This window comes from Rhinoderma darwinii, chromosome 7 (genome assembly GCF_050947455.1).
Source record: "Rhinoderma darwinii isolate aRhiDar2 chromosome 7, aRhiDar2.hap1, whole genome shotgun sequence".
NCBI lineage: Eukaryota > Metazoa > Chordata > Amphibia > Anura > Rhinodermatidae > Rhinoderma > Rhinoderma darwinii.
Window position 1 is genome coordinate 75,353,082 of NC_134693.1, and position 18,398 is coordinate 75,371,479.

At 45.4% G+C, this 18,398-nt stretch overlaps 1 protein-coding gene across 2 annotated transcripts in view; it reads left to right on the top strand.

Moving 5' to 3' along the window:
- Nucleotides 1-1,132: 1,132 nt before the first annotated feature.
- UBN2 (ubinuclein 2) overlaps nucleotides 1,133-18,398 on the top strand; it is a 150,646-nt gene continuing 133,380 nt past the window's right edge. For both annotated transcript variants that reach the window (XR_012850009.1, XM_075833556.1), the window contains exon 1: nucleotides 1,133-1,797. Coding sequence is in view for 1 of the 2 variants with exons in the window: in XM_075833556.1 (XP_075689671.1) it covers nucleotides 1,390-1,797 (408 nt within the window). In the remaining variant the exon portion in view is untranslated. The remainder of the gene's footprint in view (nucleotides 1,798-18,398) is intronic.

Consider the following 18,398-nt stretch of genomic DNA (forward strand, 5'->3'; position numbering starts at 1 on the left):
CACCGTAATCATACTTATCCGCAGAATACCGTGGATTTACCGTACCGTGACAAACGTAAAAACGAAACCCCAAAAACTGCGGAGAACTCACAATTTTTTCCAATTCCACCCACAAAGATATTTTTTTCAGTTTCCAGTACATTATATGTTAATTTGGATGGTGTCAATAGAAACTACAAATCCTCCCGCAAAAAAAAAAAAGCCCTCACACCGCTCTATTCACTGAAAAGAAAAAGTTATGACGAAAAAATAAAAAAATGTCTTTGTCCTGAAAGAGTTAATATCTGTTAGCACAGTCATCCAAGTCTCGGCCCCATGCCCACGACCGTAAAAAACCTCCGGTTTTGCGGACCGCAATTGCGGTTTCGCAAAAATGGACCCATTCAGGCTGGATTCACACGAGCATGGCGTTTTTGCGCACGCAAAAACCACTTAACAGCTCCGTGTGGCAGCAGCATATGATGCGCGCCTGCGTGCTTTTCGCACAGCCGCCATCATTATGACACTCCATTTGGATGTTTGTAAACAGAAAATCACGTGATGCTTTTCTGTTTTCATTCATACTTTTGACAGCTAATGCGCGAATCACGCTGTTCGCACGGAAGTGCTTCCGTGCGACATGCGTGGTTTTCACGCACCCATTGACTTCAATGGGTGGGTGATTCACGCAAAAAGCCCAAAGAACGGACATGTCGTGACTTTTTTTCAGCGGACTCACGCTGAGTAAAAATCACGAACATGTCTGCACGGCCCCATAGACTAATATAGGTCCGTGTAACGCGCGTGCTTTTCCCGTTCGTCTGAATTAAGCCTCACGTTCATTGAACGCGGACACCTTTCCGTAGCACTACGGAAGGGTGTCCGTGCTGTGGAAATGTTCCGGGAATTATGGAACATGTCCGTTCTTTTGCATTTTGCGGGCCGTGCTCCCATACTTTGTATGGGAGCACGGCCCGAAAATGCGGCTGTCAGTCGGCGGCCGGCCGTGCTTGCAGGCACGGTCGGTACTTCAACACCCAAAGAACGCGGCGTCTTTGTTGTCATGACAACGGACGCGGTTTTTTACGTCAGGAGGCAGCGTCAACACGTAGAAACAAATGCAAAGCGGTCCGAATGAACTACGCGATGACGTTCTACTAACGCCCATAGTCGGCGACCTTTGAGCGCTTGCGCCTTGGAAAGCGGCCCTGTTGTTATTTATGTGGGGTCCAAGATGGCGGCGACTCACTGGATAGTTACTGTAACGGAGCTGGTGGCGGCGAGCAGGACATAGGAGTTTTGCCGTCACCAGTGCTCCCGGCTACACGGGCTTGTGGTAAAGGAACAAGCGCAGCGGTCTAGAGGTCTCTGACTTAGTGGTCTCGCAGGAGGTGCTCGTGTAGGTGAAGAATGGCGGAGCCGCGCAGGGTCCCGTTTGTTAGTCTGTCACCCGTGAAGCCACGCGAGACTGTAGGAAGCCTGATAGCAGAGCAGCAGCGGAATACCCCGACCCCGTCACCAGCCCAACGCCCCCAGGTAGCTTGTCCACCTCTCCCAGGTATGCAGCAGAGGCCTCCGCCACAGACCTCGCTACAACGGCCGCAGCGAGAATCAGCCACTTCCTCCACGACGGTCAGGGAGGCCGGATCCTGTCCTGCCAAGGCCAACTGTAAAGCTGAGGACAATAAGCAGAGCCCCCAGAAGACCACCAGGCTGGAGCTGTCACTGACCGACCCCACAGAGGAGAGCTGTACGGAGTTCAGTTACCGGCTGCTGCTGCAGAACGAGAAGAAAGGAGCCAATGTGGCAAAGGCCGAGGTGAGCGGCATCATCATCCTTTTTATCGGCATCATTCACCCTCATTACTTGGCCTGGCGCAGGCTCTCCGCCCACGTATGAATCGCTTACTCGTGTCCTCACATTACTTCATCATCAAGTATGTTTAATGTCCTAAGTGTTTATTACCCTTTATGATGCAGGTCTATGAACCCTGCCCCCACCAGCCTCTGACTGACAGCTTGTCTCTAGTAGTGTGGGCAGCTGTCACTAAGAGGCTGGTGATCAGGGAGCGCTCAGATCATGCTTTACCTGGGCATAAAACCCACAACCAACATGCTGACAGCACTGCCTTCCATTGTTGTCATGCCACATGTGCTATTGGTACATAGGCCTGGAAAGGAGACTACAGCGCAACATGCCGAAATACATTAGTTCTATAGTGGTACTACATATTTGGGGTTCAGCATTTGCAGCGGTCATCCTTGGCTTCTCCCGTGTCTCACCTTGTGTTGTGCCATACTAATGCTTTAAGAGATTTTGGCGGGCCATCTGCCTTTTTGTGACACAAGCGTGACGGACGCTGTCTAAAGGTAGATATCGTTTGGCGATCTGTCACTTTAATTTATGGTGTTGTCGTCCAGAACCGTGACCTTCAGACTGCCCATGAACGAGTGGTCACTAATATATGGCCGGCAATGGTAATGCCCTTTTTTAATCTGATCATCCTTTTATCGAAGCTGTACCTTCCAATTCAGAGTCGCCAATATATGTGATGCTGCCGTATGAAGCTTGTCCAGCCCCTGCGGCCTCCTTTTCCGTGGTTCTGTACACTGGACTGGAATGCATTCTGACTTTCAGTATCTATTGACAAAGCAGACAAACGGCGGGGTGGAGGATCCATCTCTGCAGAGCAGCTTAGGTAAAATATTATATATGTATCTGTTACTTTCTCATGGTCAGGATAGTGTAGCGTGCTGCACTACTACATTCAGTGAACAAATAAACCCCGAAACCATGACGGATCCATCCCAAGTCAATGAGCAAAAACTCTAAGGGTATGTTCTCACTTATTTTCAGCTGCTTTTCAGTCCGTAAGCGCCCCGAATAACGACTAAAAATACGGAAGCTGGACGTCTCCAAACATCTGCCCATTGATTTCAATGGGTAAAATGACGTTTCGTTCCGTCGGGGTGTTTTTTTACGTGGCCGTTTGACAATAAGCCGTGTAAAAAAAAATGGGCAGTAAAAAGAAGTGCATGTCACCCACCTCTTGAGCCGTTTTTCACTGTCAATAGAAAAACAGCTCCAAAAACAGCCGCAACAAACGCATCAAAAAATGTTTGATGCTGAAAATCGTCTGTTTTCCCTTGAAAACCGCTCTGCATTTTACAGCCGTTTTTTGTTTAGCGTGAGCATAGCCTCAAACATAACTGAGCATAATGCATTAATCATGGATTCTGTCAAAACAAAAGCTATGATGCCAGTGTGAACAGACTGTTATTTAAAGGCTATGTACCCTTTGAAAAAGTTTTTTTTCTTTTTTTTTTTTTTTTTTATATATAAATAAAACTGTGTTGGGGTGACTGGTGCAACGTTGTAATTACATTTTATGATTTATTTATTTTTTACTTTTGAGATACAGCTGCTTTGTATCCCGTATACACAGCAGCTGTATCATGCACTGAATTCATCAGGTCAGCGGGACTGACGGGTTCAGTGACGGCGGGTGCTGCATGTCTCTGACACGCAGGATCGTGCTTTTACCCATCACATCTACGTTCATAACTTAGATGTGATCGATTACAGGTGGATCATGCAGGACCCGCTGTCACTGAACCCGTCAGTTCCGCTGACCTGATGGATACAGGTTTCAGAGCACGATACAGATTCTATGTATCCAGGATACAAAGCAGCTGTATCTCAAAAAATAATAATAATTTTTTTTTAATAAAAAAAAACAAAACGTAATTACAAAGTTGTATACTGATACTATTTTATAAAAAAATAAAAATAGTTTTTAAAGTTGTATGAAGCCTTTAAAGGGAACCTGTCACCAGAATTTCACCTATTGAACTTCACTTCTCCCTCACTGGCCACTGCTATCAAAAGTTAATTGCCATTATCCCCTCTCCTAAACTCCTCCCCCGACTGTAAATAACGGTCTGCAAACATTTTGCGCTTTTTATCGTAATAATCCGGCGTCCCTTTGTGCGCACACACGAGAAGAGATCAATGCACAAGCGCGGGATTGTGTATGCTGGGGGAAGGCGACGAGCTGTCAATCAAAAGTAAGGAGGCCGGGGAAACGCGGAAAGACTTGAGGAATGAAAATATGACTTTTTTCAAATGAAGATTTGACTCTTTTCAAGAGAAGATCTGACTCTTTTCTGCTCATTAGCATACGATGTGGGAACACTAAAACACTGAATACTAAAGCTACAGAGCCGACTAAGACGACAATTATAGGTTATATAGAAATGATTTTTAACCCACTACCACCAGGTATAGTCGGTTTAATAGGTGAAATGCTGGTGACAGGTTCCCTTTAAAGGTTTTTTCTGGGATTTTACATCCTCGGTATAGGCACCCCGTGTGTATGACAAGATTGAAGGGACAGTGGAACCAGCTGGAGACCTCCAGTCCTTTTATTTCGGTCACAGCTGACACCCGTGTCCATGCTGCTCTGTTCGGTACTACTGCAGCTCAGACGACCCCTTCGCTTGAATAGGCTGCACTGCAGTAGAAGACACCGCTGCATGGCTATGGACATCACTATGTCAGGTGCTTCAGCACTCCAGTGAGTGCCATGGCCTCTCTGGGCATTTTATATCAGATTGGTGGCGGTTTGATTCCTGACACCACTGCCAATCAGCTGATAGGGCTGTGACGTTCCCCCGCTGCAGCCTTTTCCCAGTTTCTAGGCACACAGTGGTACACATCTGTAGCGACACTGCCTGGGTTTGTAGTCTCATTCCCATTCGTATGAACAGATGCCGGGTAAGCACTGAAGATTCCGCAGTGATGAGCAACCCGGCCGTATCCATCAGCTGATCGGTGAGGGTGTCGGGAATCGCACCCCCAGTGTTCTGATATTGATGACCTATCCTTTAGAATAGGCCATCAATTATAAATGCCGGAAAACCCCTTGTTTGGGCCTTAACCCCTTAGTGACCAGCCCCATTTTAGGCCCTAATGACCGAGCTATTTTTTGCGTTTTTCTATAGTCTCATTCAAAGAGCTATAACTTTTTATTTTTCCGCCCAAATAGCTGTATGAGGACTTGTTTTGTTGCGCGATTAGTTGTACTTTTTAATGGCACCATTTTGGGGTATATATCGTTTTTTGATTAACTTTTTTTGTGGGGAGAATAGAAAAAAAAAACCTGAAATGCTGACCTTGTTCTATGCGTTTTTAAATTCACGCCGTTCACTGTGCGGCATAAATAACACACTTCCTTTTATTCTTTGGGTCGGTACGATTACAGCGATCTCACATATCGTAGAGATGTTTTACGACTTTTGCACAATAAAAACTCCTTTGAACTAATATTATATTTGCATCGTCCCTTTCCAAGAGCCGTAATTTTTTTATTTTTCCGTCACTGTAGTGATATGTGGGCTTGTTTTTTGCAGGACGAGACGTAGTCTTGATTGGTACTGTTTTGGGGTACATGGGACTTATTAATGAACTTTTTTTTCTGACTTTTTTTGGGGGGCAATGGGAAAAAATAGCAGTTTTGCGTGTTTTTTTTTTTTCTTGGTGTTCACCTTGTGGTTTAAATTACATGTTAACTTTTATTGTTTGGTTCATTATGGTTGCGGCGATACCATATGTGTACTTTATTTAATTTTTGTACACTTTTACTAAATAAAACCACTTTTGTTTTTTTTTACTGTAATCTTTATTATTCATTTTTATTTAACATTAGTTAGTTATTTTTTTTGTCCCACTAGTGGACTTCACTATGCCATCTTTAGATCGCAGATATAATTCTTTGGTATACTTAGTATACCAAAGCATTATTGGCTGTCATTTTAAAACTGACAGGCAAAGGCACGTCCTAATAGGCATATACCCAGGGCAGACCTGAGGGCCTTTATCAGGCCACCAGCTGCCATGGCACCCCATTGGAGGTCCGCGATTGCATTTGTGGGTCACCGATGGGTGAGAGGGAGCTCCCTCCCTCTGTAAACAAGTTAAATGCTGCGGTTGCTATTGACCGCAGCATTTAACGAGTTAAACGGCCGCGATCTAAGTAAACTTCGATCGCTACCATTGGAGCAGGAGTCTGGCTGTCATCAGACAGCCGAGCACCCGCTCCAGCCTGCACTGTCCCGTGTAGAGCTTAGACTGGGCCGCCGTGTAAAAACAACGGCCTAGCCTAATGCCCCTTAGCTGAAGAAAGGAAGATGATCACAGCACCGGAGAGAATATTTGATGTAATATGATGGGTGCAAGCCTTTACAGGAACCGGATCCAAGGTTCCTCAAATGGAAACAACCATTTTCAAGGAACAAGGCAGCACATTTCCGATGCTTGAGAAAGGTCCTGCTGGACTGAAACGTCGCATTTGTGGGTAAATAAAATGCCTATTTTTGGACGTGCTGCCTTGTTTCTTGAAAATTGGTAATGCCCCTTAGCGACCGCCGTGAAAAGGCGCCTTGGTGGTCATGAAGGGGTTAAGGATGCAGTGTTTTTTTTAATTTTTATCTCCTCATTCTGAAAGCCATAAGGGCTAGTTTGTTGTGTGCGGGATGAGTTGTAGTTTTCAATGGCACCATTTTGGGGTGCGTGAAATGTGTTGAACAGCAAAAAACCCCAGGAAATTTGCGATTGTTTTAGTGTTGATTTTACATTGTTCACAGTGTGGTATAAATTTGTTTTGATGGTAGTTACGATTATGGCAACACCAAATTTATATGCTATGTTACTGCTATAACTAGTTCAGAAATATGCAAAGATATCTATACATATTACTAGTTGGGCTGTACACATTTAACGGCTAAGTTCAGCTTTGCACTCCAACTTTTTTTTTTTTTTTTTCTCCTAAAAAAACCATGTTAGATTTTTATTTATTTTTTTTCTTTTAAAGCAATTTTATACTGCTAATAGCTGTGAAACAACCAGAGAAATCACCAGTTTAAAACAGGTGGGAATGGAAGCTGTATGCTATATACATATACAATTCCCATTCCCGACTGCGTCTTTAACTGGTGATACCTCCGGTTGTTTCACAGCTAGAACTGCGAGGATGGTGGCATATGAAAGATTAGAATCTTCTCCTTCATGTGCCACCACTGTTCTAGTTGGTCCACAGTCGGAGATATGGCTGTGTGAAATGATCTGTGTGAAGCAGCTTCATGCTGATAGGACAGCGTCAGAGGCTGTGAGGGAGCTCCACCTCAGGAGAATCGCTGGTGTTCTCCTCTAGAATATGCAGTTCAGTTCTGGGCTCCAGTTCATAGAAAGGATGCCCTGGAGTTGGAAAAAATACAAAGAAGAGCAACGAAGCTAATTAGGGGCAATGGAGAATCTAAGTTATGAGGAAAGATTAAAAGAACTAAACCTATTTAGCCTTGAAAAAAGACGACTAAGGGGGGACATGATTAACTTATATAAATATATTAATGGCACATACAAAAAATATGGTGAAATCCTGTTCCATGTAAAACCCCCTCAAAAAACAAGGGGGCACTCCCTCCGTCTGGAGAAAAAAAGGTTCAATCTGCAGAGGCGACAAGACTTCTTTACTGTGAGAACTGTGAATCTATGGAATAGTCACCGCAGGAGCTGTCACAGCAGGGACAGTAGATGGCTTTAAAAATGGTTTAGATCAGGGGTCTCAAGCACGCGGCCCGTGGGGATGTCATCTGCGGCCTGCGGGACACAGAGCCGCTAGTATCGGCTCTGCACTGAGACTCTGGAATTCCCTGACATCGATGTCCACATATGAACAGCGATGTCTGGGGCTTCCCCAGAGCCGGAGTCCCGAGCAGAGCGCTTGTGTCGGCTCTGCTCCGCGACTCTGTGGAATTCCCTGACATCGCTGCCCATATATGGACAGTGTGTCAGGGTCTTGCCCAGAACGGAGCAGAGCGCTGGTGTCGGCTCTGCTCCGGGACTCTGTGGAATTCCCTGGCATCGCTGTCCATACATTGACAATGATGTCAGGGGCTTCCCCAGAGCAGGAGTCCCAGTGATGTCAGGAGCACAGCTGGAGTCCCAGGAAGAGCCTACTAGCGCTCTGCCTGGGACTACAGCTCTGGGGCAGCCTCTACAGAGGGCACTGTGGCAGCCTCTACAGAGGGCACTGTGGCAGCCTCTACAGAGGGCACTGTGGCAGCCTCTACAGAGGGCACTGTGGCAGCCTCTACAGAGGGCACTGTGGCAGCCTCTACAGAGGGCACTGTGGCAGCCTCTACAGAGGGCACTGTGGCAGCCTCCTACAGAGGGCACTGTGGCAGCCTCCTACAGAGGGCACTGTGGCAGCCTCCTACAGAGGGCACTGTGGCAGCCTCCTACAGAGGGCACTGTGGCAGCCTCCTACAGAGGGCACTGTGGCAGCCTCCTACAGAGGGCACTGTGGCAGCCTCCTACAGAGGGCACTGTGGCAGCCTCCTACAGAGGGCACTGTGGCAGCCTCCTACAGAGGGCACTGTGGCAGCCTCCTACAGAGGGCACTGTGGCAGCCTCCTACAGAGGGCACTGTGGCAGCCTCCTACAGAGGGCACTGTGGCAGCCTCCTACAGAGGGCACTGTGGCAGCCTCCTACAGAGGGCACTGTGGCAGCCTCCTACAGAGGGCACTGTGGCAGCCTCCTACAGAGGGCACTGTGGCGTTATCTACAAGTGGGTGTGTGACCGCCTCTGAAGAGGACACTGGCATTATCTACAGAGGGCACTGTGTTGCATTATCTACAGAGGGCACTGTGTTGCATTATCTACAAAGGGCACTGTGGCCTTATCTAGGGGTGTGTTGCATTATCCAGAGGGCACTGCGGTACTATCTAAAAAGGGGCTGCCCAATCTTGACGTGTGCTAACTGAGCCGCCGGACTGCATTTAGCGACACAAACTGGAAAGCTGGATTGTTGAAATAAGCACGTGGAGAAATATCTCAAATTTTAAACCTTTCAGTATTATTATAGTAATGTAGTATTATTATTCTAGTAATATAGTGTTATAGTAGTTCAAATAACTAATTGATTAACAATAATTTTGTATTGTATCAAATTTGAAAGTAATGCGGCCCGTCAACTTCCCATTTTTTCTATATGCGGCCCACTTACCCGGCCGAGTTTGAGAACCCTGGTTTAGATAATTCCCTAGAACAAAAAAATATTAGCTCCTATGTTAGGCCTCATGCACACAAACGTTTTTTTCCTCCCGTAAATACTGGTGTAAATACAGGTACTTTGTCACACGTATTCGACCAGTATTCCACCCGTATTTACGGACCCGTTTTCTCTGCAAAATTGCATTGCACTAATCGGCAGCCCCTTCTCTTTATCAGTGATGGATAGAGAGAAGGGGCATCCATTTCGGACAGACTTTTCGCAGCAGAACGGATCAATTGTAAGTAAAAGAAGTTCATACGTACCCCGGCCGTTGTCTTGGTTAGGCGTCCCTCTTTTGTCATCCAGTCCGACCTCCCTGGATAACGCGGCAGTCCATGTGACCGCTGCAGCCTGTGATTGGCTGCAGCGGTCACATGGGATGAAACGTCATCCCGGGAGGCTGGACTGGAGGAAGAAGCAGGTAAGTTAACTTTTAATACTATTAACTCCAGCGGTAATCACTGTCCTGGGTGCTGAAAGAGTTACTGCCGATCAGTTAACTCTTTCAGCACCCTGGACAGTGACTATCCCCTGACGTCGCCTAGCAATGCACCCGTAATTACGGGTGCACACACGTAGCCACCCGTAATTACGGGGAGCCCCATAGACTTCTATGGGCCTGCCCGTGCCGTAATTACGGCCTGAAATAGGCCATGTTCCATATTTTTCAACGGCCCGGGCACCTTCCCGTAAGCAAAGTCTATGGGCCCGTAATTACGGGCATTTTTATGTTCGTGTGCATGAGGCCTCAATTTGTAGAAATTGTTCCCTTTGAACTTGATGGAAGTGTCTTTTTTTAATCGTACTTAGGCCCCATGCACACGACCGTATTTTTTCCCGTCCTTAGGCCTCATGCACACGACCGTAAAAACACCCGTTATTACGACCCGAAATAACGGGCGCATAGACTTCTGTTGACCACGGGTACCTTCCCGTTTTCTCACGGGAAGGTGCCCGTGCCGTTGAAAAAGATAGAACATGTTCTATTTTTTTCTTTTACGGGCCGTGTTACTATACTTTATAATTACGAGTCGTAATTACGAGCACGGTCGTGTGCATGGGGCAAAATACTGGTGTAAATACGGGTGCTTTATCACCCGTATTTAACCAGTATTTACAGACCCGTGATCGTAAGTACGGGTCCGTAGTCGCCCGTATTCCACCCGTATTTACGGACCCGTTTTCTCTGCTTCTCTTTACACGTAGAGAGAGATATTGCACTAATCGGCAGCCCCTTCTCTCTATCCAGCTCTGATCGGCAGCCTCTTCTCTCTATGAGTGCTGGATAGAGAGAAGGAGCAGCCCTTTCGGGCAGAGTTTATGCAGCGGAACGCAGCGATAGAAAGAAAAAAGAGTTCATACGTCCCCCGGCTGTTGACTTGGTGACGCGTCCCTCTTTTGACATCCAGTCCGACCTCCCTGGATGACGCGGCAGTCCATGTGACTGCTGCAGCCTGTGATTGGCTGCAGCGGTCACATGGGATGAAACGTTATCCAAGGAGGCCGGACTGGAGGAAGAAGCAGGGAGTTCTGGGTAAGTATGAACTTTTTTTTGTTGCAGGTTTTTGAAGGAAACCTTAGAAATGTATATTGTGAGCGCCGCACATTGAACTCACTGTCCAGCGGTAGTCACTGTCAAGGGTGATGAGAGTTGCTGCCGATCAGTGCAGCCCCTATGCTCTATCCAGCACAGATCGTTTAACTCTTTCAGCACTCTGGACAGTGACTACCGCTTGAGTACCATGCGTAGCAACACTCCCGTAATTATGGGTGCAAACACGTAGCTACCCGTAATTACGGGAGCCCCATAGACCTCTATTGGCCTGCCCGTGCCGTAATTACGGCCTGAAATAGGACATGTTCTATATTTTTCAACGGCCTGGGCTTCTTCCAGTAAGCATACGGGAAGGTACCCGTGGCCAATAAAAGTCTATGGGCCCGTAATTACGGGCGTTTTTATTTTCCTGGGCATGGGGCCTAGCTATGTAACTATATGTTACCTCCCAGTTGTCTAATAAAGGCTCATTTACATATTTAGAAAACCGCTCATAACTTCTAAAATAATAAACTTTTTGGGACACAATTTTCACTAGCATTATCAGTGTAACATCGCCTATTAGATTAGCTAGGAGATAGGGCAAAACTAAACTAGTGACAGCCTCTTTAACCCCTTCGGGACGAAGCCATTTTTTTTATTTTTCATTTTAGTTTTCCACTCCCCGCATTCCAAGAGCCGTAAATTTTTTATTTTTCTGTCAAGAGTGGCGTGACGGCTTATTTTTTTGCGGGAGAAGTTGTAGTTTCCTTTGGTACAATTTACAGTTCCATATAATGTACTTGGAAACTGAAAAAAAATTATTTGCGGGCTGAAAATGGAAAAAACAGCGATTCCTCAATTGTTTTTTGTTTCGTTTTTACGGCTTACACCGTGCGGTAAAAACGACAATTTATCTTTATTCTGTGGCTCAATACGATTACTGTGATACCAAATTTATATAGGTTTTTTTATATTCTACTACATTTATTGATGATAAACTTTTTGTTAAAAAATAAAAAGTTTTGTGTCGCCACATTGAGAGCCATAACTTTTATATTTTTTCACCGATTGAGCGATGTGAGGGCTTATCTTTTGCGGGACGAGCTGTAGTGGTACGTATACGTTTTTGATCACTTTTTATAAAAAATTTTTTTAAAGCTAAGTTAACCAAAAAACAGCGATTTTGGCGGTTTACATTTTTATTTTTTACGGCGTTTACCGTGCGCGTTTAACGCTATATTGTAATAGTTCAGACTTACGGACGCAGTAATACCAGTTTTGTTTACTTTTATTTTTTACATTACTTTAGGGGGAAAATTGGAAAAGGTTTTTTTTTTAAACTTTTAATAATTTATTTTTTTTCACTACTAAAAACTTTTTCCTTTTTTTTCACATGCTTTGTTAGCCTCCTTAGGGGCAGTATATGCAGTATATCGTCATTTTTACAAGCATCTGTTAAGCACTACCACAGGGAGGGCTTAGCAGAGGCAGAGTGAAGGCAGACCTGGGGGCCTTAATTGGGCCCCTGGGCTGCCATAACAACCGTCGTCACCCCCTCGATCATACTCCTGGGGAGAGCGATAAGCCGTCGGAGGGGGCCGCCCCCTCTTTTCAACGCCTCAGATGCTGCGGTCATGATTGATTGCAGCATTTGAAGGGTTAAACAGCCATGAGAGTGCGATCCCTTCTCCCGGCTGTTAGTCCCGGGTGTACACTGTCAAATACAGCCGACACCCGCAGCATATGGATCGCGCTCCAAACATCACCCCCCGCACCCGGATGTAATGGCACTCCTGGGTGCGCGAAGGGGTTAAGCTCCTCCCCAAGAGAGAAATTTTTCTTAAAGAGTCTCTGTCACCAGATTATAAGTGGCCTATCTCCTACATAAGCTGATCGGCGCTGTAATGTAGATAACAGCAGTGGTTTTTATTTTGAAAAACTGTAATTTTTGAGCAAGTTATGAACAATTTTAGATTTATGCTAATTAGTTTCTTAATAGACAACTGGGCGTGTTTTTACTTTTTACCAACTGGGCGTTGTGAAGAGAAGTATATGACGCTGACCAATCAGCGACCAATCAGCGTCATACACTCATTCTTCGGGCTGATTCAGACGAACGTTGCGTTTTTGCGCGCGCAAAAAACGCGGCGTTTTGCGCGCGCAAAAACCACTTGACAGCTCCGTGTGTCATCCGTGTATGATGCGCGGCTGCGTGATTTTCGCGCAGCCGCCATCATAGAGATGAGTCTAGTCGACGTCAGTCACTGTCCAGGGTACTGAAAGAGTTAACTGATCGGCAGTTAACTCTTTCAGCACTCGACAGTGAATGCCGATCAGAATATCGAGAAACCTGTTAAAAAAAAGAAAAAGTTCGTACTTACCGAGAACTTCCCTCCTGGCCGTTGCCTTGGTGACGCGTCCTTGGTGACGCGCCTCTCTTGACATCGGGCCCCACCTCCCTGGATGACGCCGCAGTCCATGTGACCACTGCAGCCTGTGCTTGGCCCGTGATTGGCTGGAGCTGTCTCTTGGACTGAATTGTCATCCCGGGAGGTCAGACTGGAGGAAGAAGCCGGGAGTTATCGGTAAGTCAGAACTTCTTTTTTTTTTTTTACACGTTCATGTATATTGGGATCGGAAGTCACTGTCCAGGGTGCTGAAACAGTTTAACTCTTTCAGCACCCTGGAGAGTGACTATCTCCTGACGTCGCGTACCGGAAATTTTTTTGCTGGGTTCGGCCAAAACGAGTTGATTCTGCAGCAGCATCGGCGTTTGCAGGTAAGTCGATGTAGCTACTTACCTGCAAACGCTGATGCTGCTGCAGAATCAACTGTAGCCTCTGGTGCCGATGTGTCCTCGCTCGTCTGACACGATGCAGGACCTGGGGCAGGAAGTGAGTGACGTCACAGCGTGATCTCTCGAGAACACGCTGTGTCTGCACTGCCAGAAGCTGGGCGTTCTGAAGAGAAGTGGATGATACTTCTCATCAGAACGCCCAGCTAGTAAAAGTAGTAAAAACGCCCCGATGTACGCACATAATACACGCCCACTTGGACTTTTACTTTAAACACGCCCACTTGGACTTTTGCAAGCCTCATTTGCATAAATACAAAAATGGTCATAACTTGGCCAAAAATGCTCGTTTTTTAAAAATAAAAACGTTACTGTAATCTACATTGCAGCGCCGATCTGCTGCAATAGCAGATAGGGGTTGAAAAATCTGGTGACAGAGCCTCTTTAAGGCTCCGAGCCTATTTTTCAAATCTGACGTGTCACTTTAGGGTATGTTCACACGCAGAGTCAAAAACGTCTCAAAATACAGAGCTGTTTACAAGAGAAAACTGCCCCTGATTTTCAGTCGTTTTTTGTGCCACTCGCGACATTTTGTGCGACATTTTTCACGGCCGTATTTGGAGCTTTTTTCACTATAATAAATTAAAAATGGCTCCAAAAACGTCCCAAGAAGTGTCCTGCACTTTTTTCACGGCCGTTTTTTTACGCGTAAAAAACGCTGCGAAAAACGCTCCGTTGGAACAGAACGCCGTTTTTCCTATTGAAATCAATGGGCAGATGTTTGGAGGCGCTCTGATTCCGATTTTTTTTGGGTGTTCACGGCCCGAAAAACGGCCGAAAATAGGCTGTGTGAACATACCCTAACGTGCTAATATTCCTCGAATGCTTATACCTCGCCAAGCGATTCTGAGAATGTTTTCTCGTGACACATTGGACTTTGTTAGTGGTAAAACGTGGTCGATATATTCAGTGTTTATTTGTGAAAATTGTGAAAAAAAAAAAAATCGCATTTTTATTATTTTAAATGTATCTGCTTGTAAGACAGATGGTAATCCCACACAAAATAGTTAATAGTTCACATTTCCCATATGTCTACTATATGTTGGCATCATTTTTTGAACATTCTTTTATTTTTCTAGGATGCTATAAGGCTTAGAACATAAGCAGCAATTCCTCATATTTTGAAGTAAATTTTAAAGAGGCTCTGTCACCACATTATAAGTCACCTATCTCCTATATAAGGAGATCGTCGCTGTAATGTAGGTGACAGCAATGCTTTTTATTTAAAAAAACGATCTGTTTTCACCACTTTAATTAGCGATTTTAGATTTATGCTAATGAGTTTCTTAATGGCCAAGTGGGCGTGTTTTTACTTTAGACCAAGTGGGCGTTGTACAGGGGAGTGTATGACGCTGACCAATCAGCATCATGCACTCCTCTCCATTCATTTACACAGCGCATAGGGATCCTGTTAGATCCTTATGTGCTGTCTTATACTAACACATTAACAATACTGAAGTGTTTAGACCATGAATAGACATACCACGGGATGTCTATTCACAATCTCTGCACTTCGTTACTCTGTCTGTGGTAGTTACAGCCGAGGAAGCGTAATCTCGTTGTCCTTTACAGAGAGATTTCGCGAGATTACACTTCCTCTGCTCCTTATGTAGGAGACAGGGCACTTATAATGTGGTGACAGAGCCTCTTTAAAAGCCTCTTTTTTTTTTTTTTTTTTTTTTTTTTTTTTTTAAGGTTCTGAAGTGGCTCTGAGGGGCCTATATATTAGAAACCCCCATAAAACACCATTTTAAAATCTACACCCCCCTCAAAGTATTCACAACAGCATTTAGAAAGTTTCTTAACCCTTTAGGCGTTTCACAGGAATTTAAGTGAAGGTGAAATTGACAAATTTCAGGTTTTTTTATGCAGAAAATCCTTTTTATTCCATTTTTTTTCCTGTAAAACAGAAGGTTTTACCAGAGAAACGTAACTCAATATTTATTACCAGGAGTCTGCATCCATCTGCAGTTTTTAGAAATATCCCACATGTGGCTCTAGTGTGCTAATGGACTAAAGCATCGGCCTCCGAAGCAAAGGAGCCCCTAGTGGATTTTGGGGCCTACTTTTTATTAGAATATATTTTAGGCACCATGTCAGGTTTTAAGAGGTCTTGTGGTGCCAAAACAGTGGAAACCCCCCAAAAGTGACCCATTTGGCAAACTACAACCCTCAAGGAATTTATCGAGGGGTATAGTGGGCATTTAAACCCCCACAGGGGTTTTGCTGCATTTTGTGTAATTAGGCCGTGCAATTGAAAATCACACATTTTTCAGATAAAAATTAAAAATTTGTACCTTTTACAAGGAATAAAGGAGAAAAAGCACCCCAACATTTGTAAAGCAATTTCTCCCGATTACAGCGGTACCCCTCATGTGGTCATAAACTGCTGGTTAGACAAACGTCAGAGCCCAGACAGGCAGGGGCGCTATTTGGCATGTAGATTTTGCTGGATTGGTTTCTGGGCGCCATGTCGCATATGCAGCTTCTGAGGTACCAGTACAGGGAAAACCCTTTTGTGACCCCATTTTGGAAACTAGACCCCATGAGGAATTCATTGTAGTTTTCATGGGGTACATGCAAATTTATTTTATTGTTTTGTAAAAATTTTTACAGCGTTCACCGTGCGCTATAAAGGACATATTCACTTTATTCTGCGGGGCGATACGATTACGGCGATACCATATGTTTATAGTTTTTTTTTATGTCTTACGGCGTTTTCACAATAAAATACTTTTTATAAAAAATCATTTACTTTTTGTGTTGCCATCAAGAAGTCCCTGTGAGGGCTTGTTTTTTGCGTAATAAACTGTAGTTTCGATCAGTACAATATTTGAGTACATGAGACGTTTTGATCTCTTTCATTTTTTGGGAGGTGAAGTGACAAAAAATTTGTGATTCTGGTATAGTTTATGGTTTTCTTTTACAGCGTTCACCACGCAGGATAAATGGCAAAATATTTTTGTAGTTCAGGTCATTACAAACGCGGCGATACCAATTATGTATTGTTTGTTGTTTTATTTAATAATAAAGACAAATAAGGGAAAAAGGGGGAATTTTACTTTTATTACTTATGACCTTTTATTTTTTTTATACAACTAATTTTTTTTACTTTTTTTTGTCCCACTGGGGGACTTGAGGGCAGGAGGCCCTGATCACTATTCTAATAGACTGCACTACATGTGTAGTTCAGTGTATTAGAGCGGTGAGCTACACACTGACAGCAAGCATAGTGGGTCCTTGCTTTCAGGACCCACTAGGCTTCCGTAGATGGCATAGCCGGAGGCCATTGTTAGGCCTCCGGTTGCCATAGCCACCATTGACGCCCGCGATCATGTCGCGGGACGTCCATGATGTTTTAACCCCTAAGAAGCTGTGAGAGCTATTGATCGCGGCATCTATGGGGTTAATCAGCGGGGACCAACACGATTGGTCCATGCTGAAAGAGCTGCGGCAACTGCTTACCTAATAGTACGTCCAGGAGCGACATTGCTCTGATTGGTACGTGAAAATTCACGGACCAATCAGCGATCGCTGACTCGGGACTGCTCTCATTGGTCCCGGGACGGCTAGCGGTGATGGTCATCTGTCTTTGACAGCTGTCATCACAGCTCTGTCACTGTGCACGAAGACACGGAGACGGTTTGATTGCATGACGAATATATTAGTCATGGAGCATTAAGTAACGCTGCTCCATGACGAATATAGTAATTAAAGGGGTTGTCAGAGATTTATTTTTTCAGTAAATTTAAACACACATTGCACGTATTTACAGTTGAATAATATACTTACCCGTGCAATCTTGCTTCTGTTCTCCGCTCTGGCTGTTCTTTTCTTCGGATCACATGACTTCTGACGTCCCTTTTTCAGGCTCCTCCAATGTCGTGTTGTATCCCGATCACATGGTCTCGCCCCAGAGAGACCTCGGATGGGATACGACACGTCACTGGTGATGTGTCGTTTCGGCGTGTGCTGGTTGATTACTGCCCGCCCAGCCTATGTAGCTTTTCACTGTGAGCGCGCCTATGCGTGTTCACAGTGAAAAAGGACGGCACCTGCGTAGGACTAGCCCAGTCTACGAGGTACAGTGGCAGCATCGGCACTTTTAGATCATACGCTGCCAAAGCCTACACATAGTAGGCTTTCATAAGGGATTATCCAACACGCGGCACAAGGGCCGCATGCAGCCCTTGAGGCCAGGGGGGGGGACAGGCGGGCAGGCGGGGCATGTGCCCCGGGCGCAACTAGGTGGTAGGGAAGGGGGGGTGCCGAAGAGCAGCTGATCCCTGCTGACAGGCGCCCCGTATGTCGGACACCTGCAGCAGCTTTAGGAAGAGCCAGGAAATTATGGCGTTCTGACTGGGGTCTGTGGCGGCCAGGGAGTGGACCAGTCCAGTCACCTTACCTGTCACCTGACCTCACGTCAGTGACTTGAGGTCAGATGACTCAGGTCAGGGGACAGGTCCACTCCCGTGCTGCAGCCTTTCAGCTCTTCCTCTACTCTGTGCTCTGTTGTTACACACGCCGTTACTAGAATGTGATGTTTAATTTAAAGTTGCTCACACTCTGATTATGGTAATTTTTATTGTTCTCCTTATATTGTTCTAAGCCTGTTCCAACAACGAGTGGAGGAGATCCCTCTGTTCCTCCGGTCTGTGTGGTTTGATGCATATTTGCAGGTTCCACGGCGCATCTGGCATATATTGGCGTTTCATGCATCCTGTTGGTCCAGTGTGTCCTCAATGCCCACTCCATTTACTTCTTGTCTAGCATCAATGCTCACGCGTCACGGCGAGCAGACAGTGCCCGACCCAATGGTATATACAGGGATGACGGTGGGGTTGTATACAGGGATGACGGTGGGGTTGTATACAGGGATGACGGTGGGGTTGTATACAGGGATGACGGTGGGGT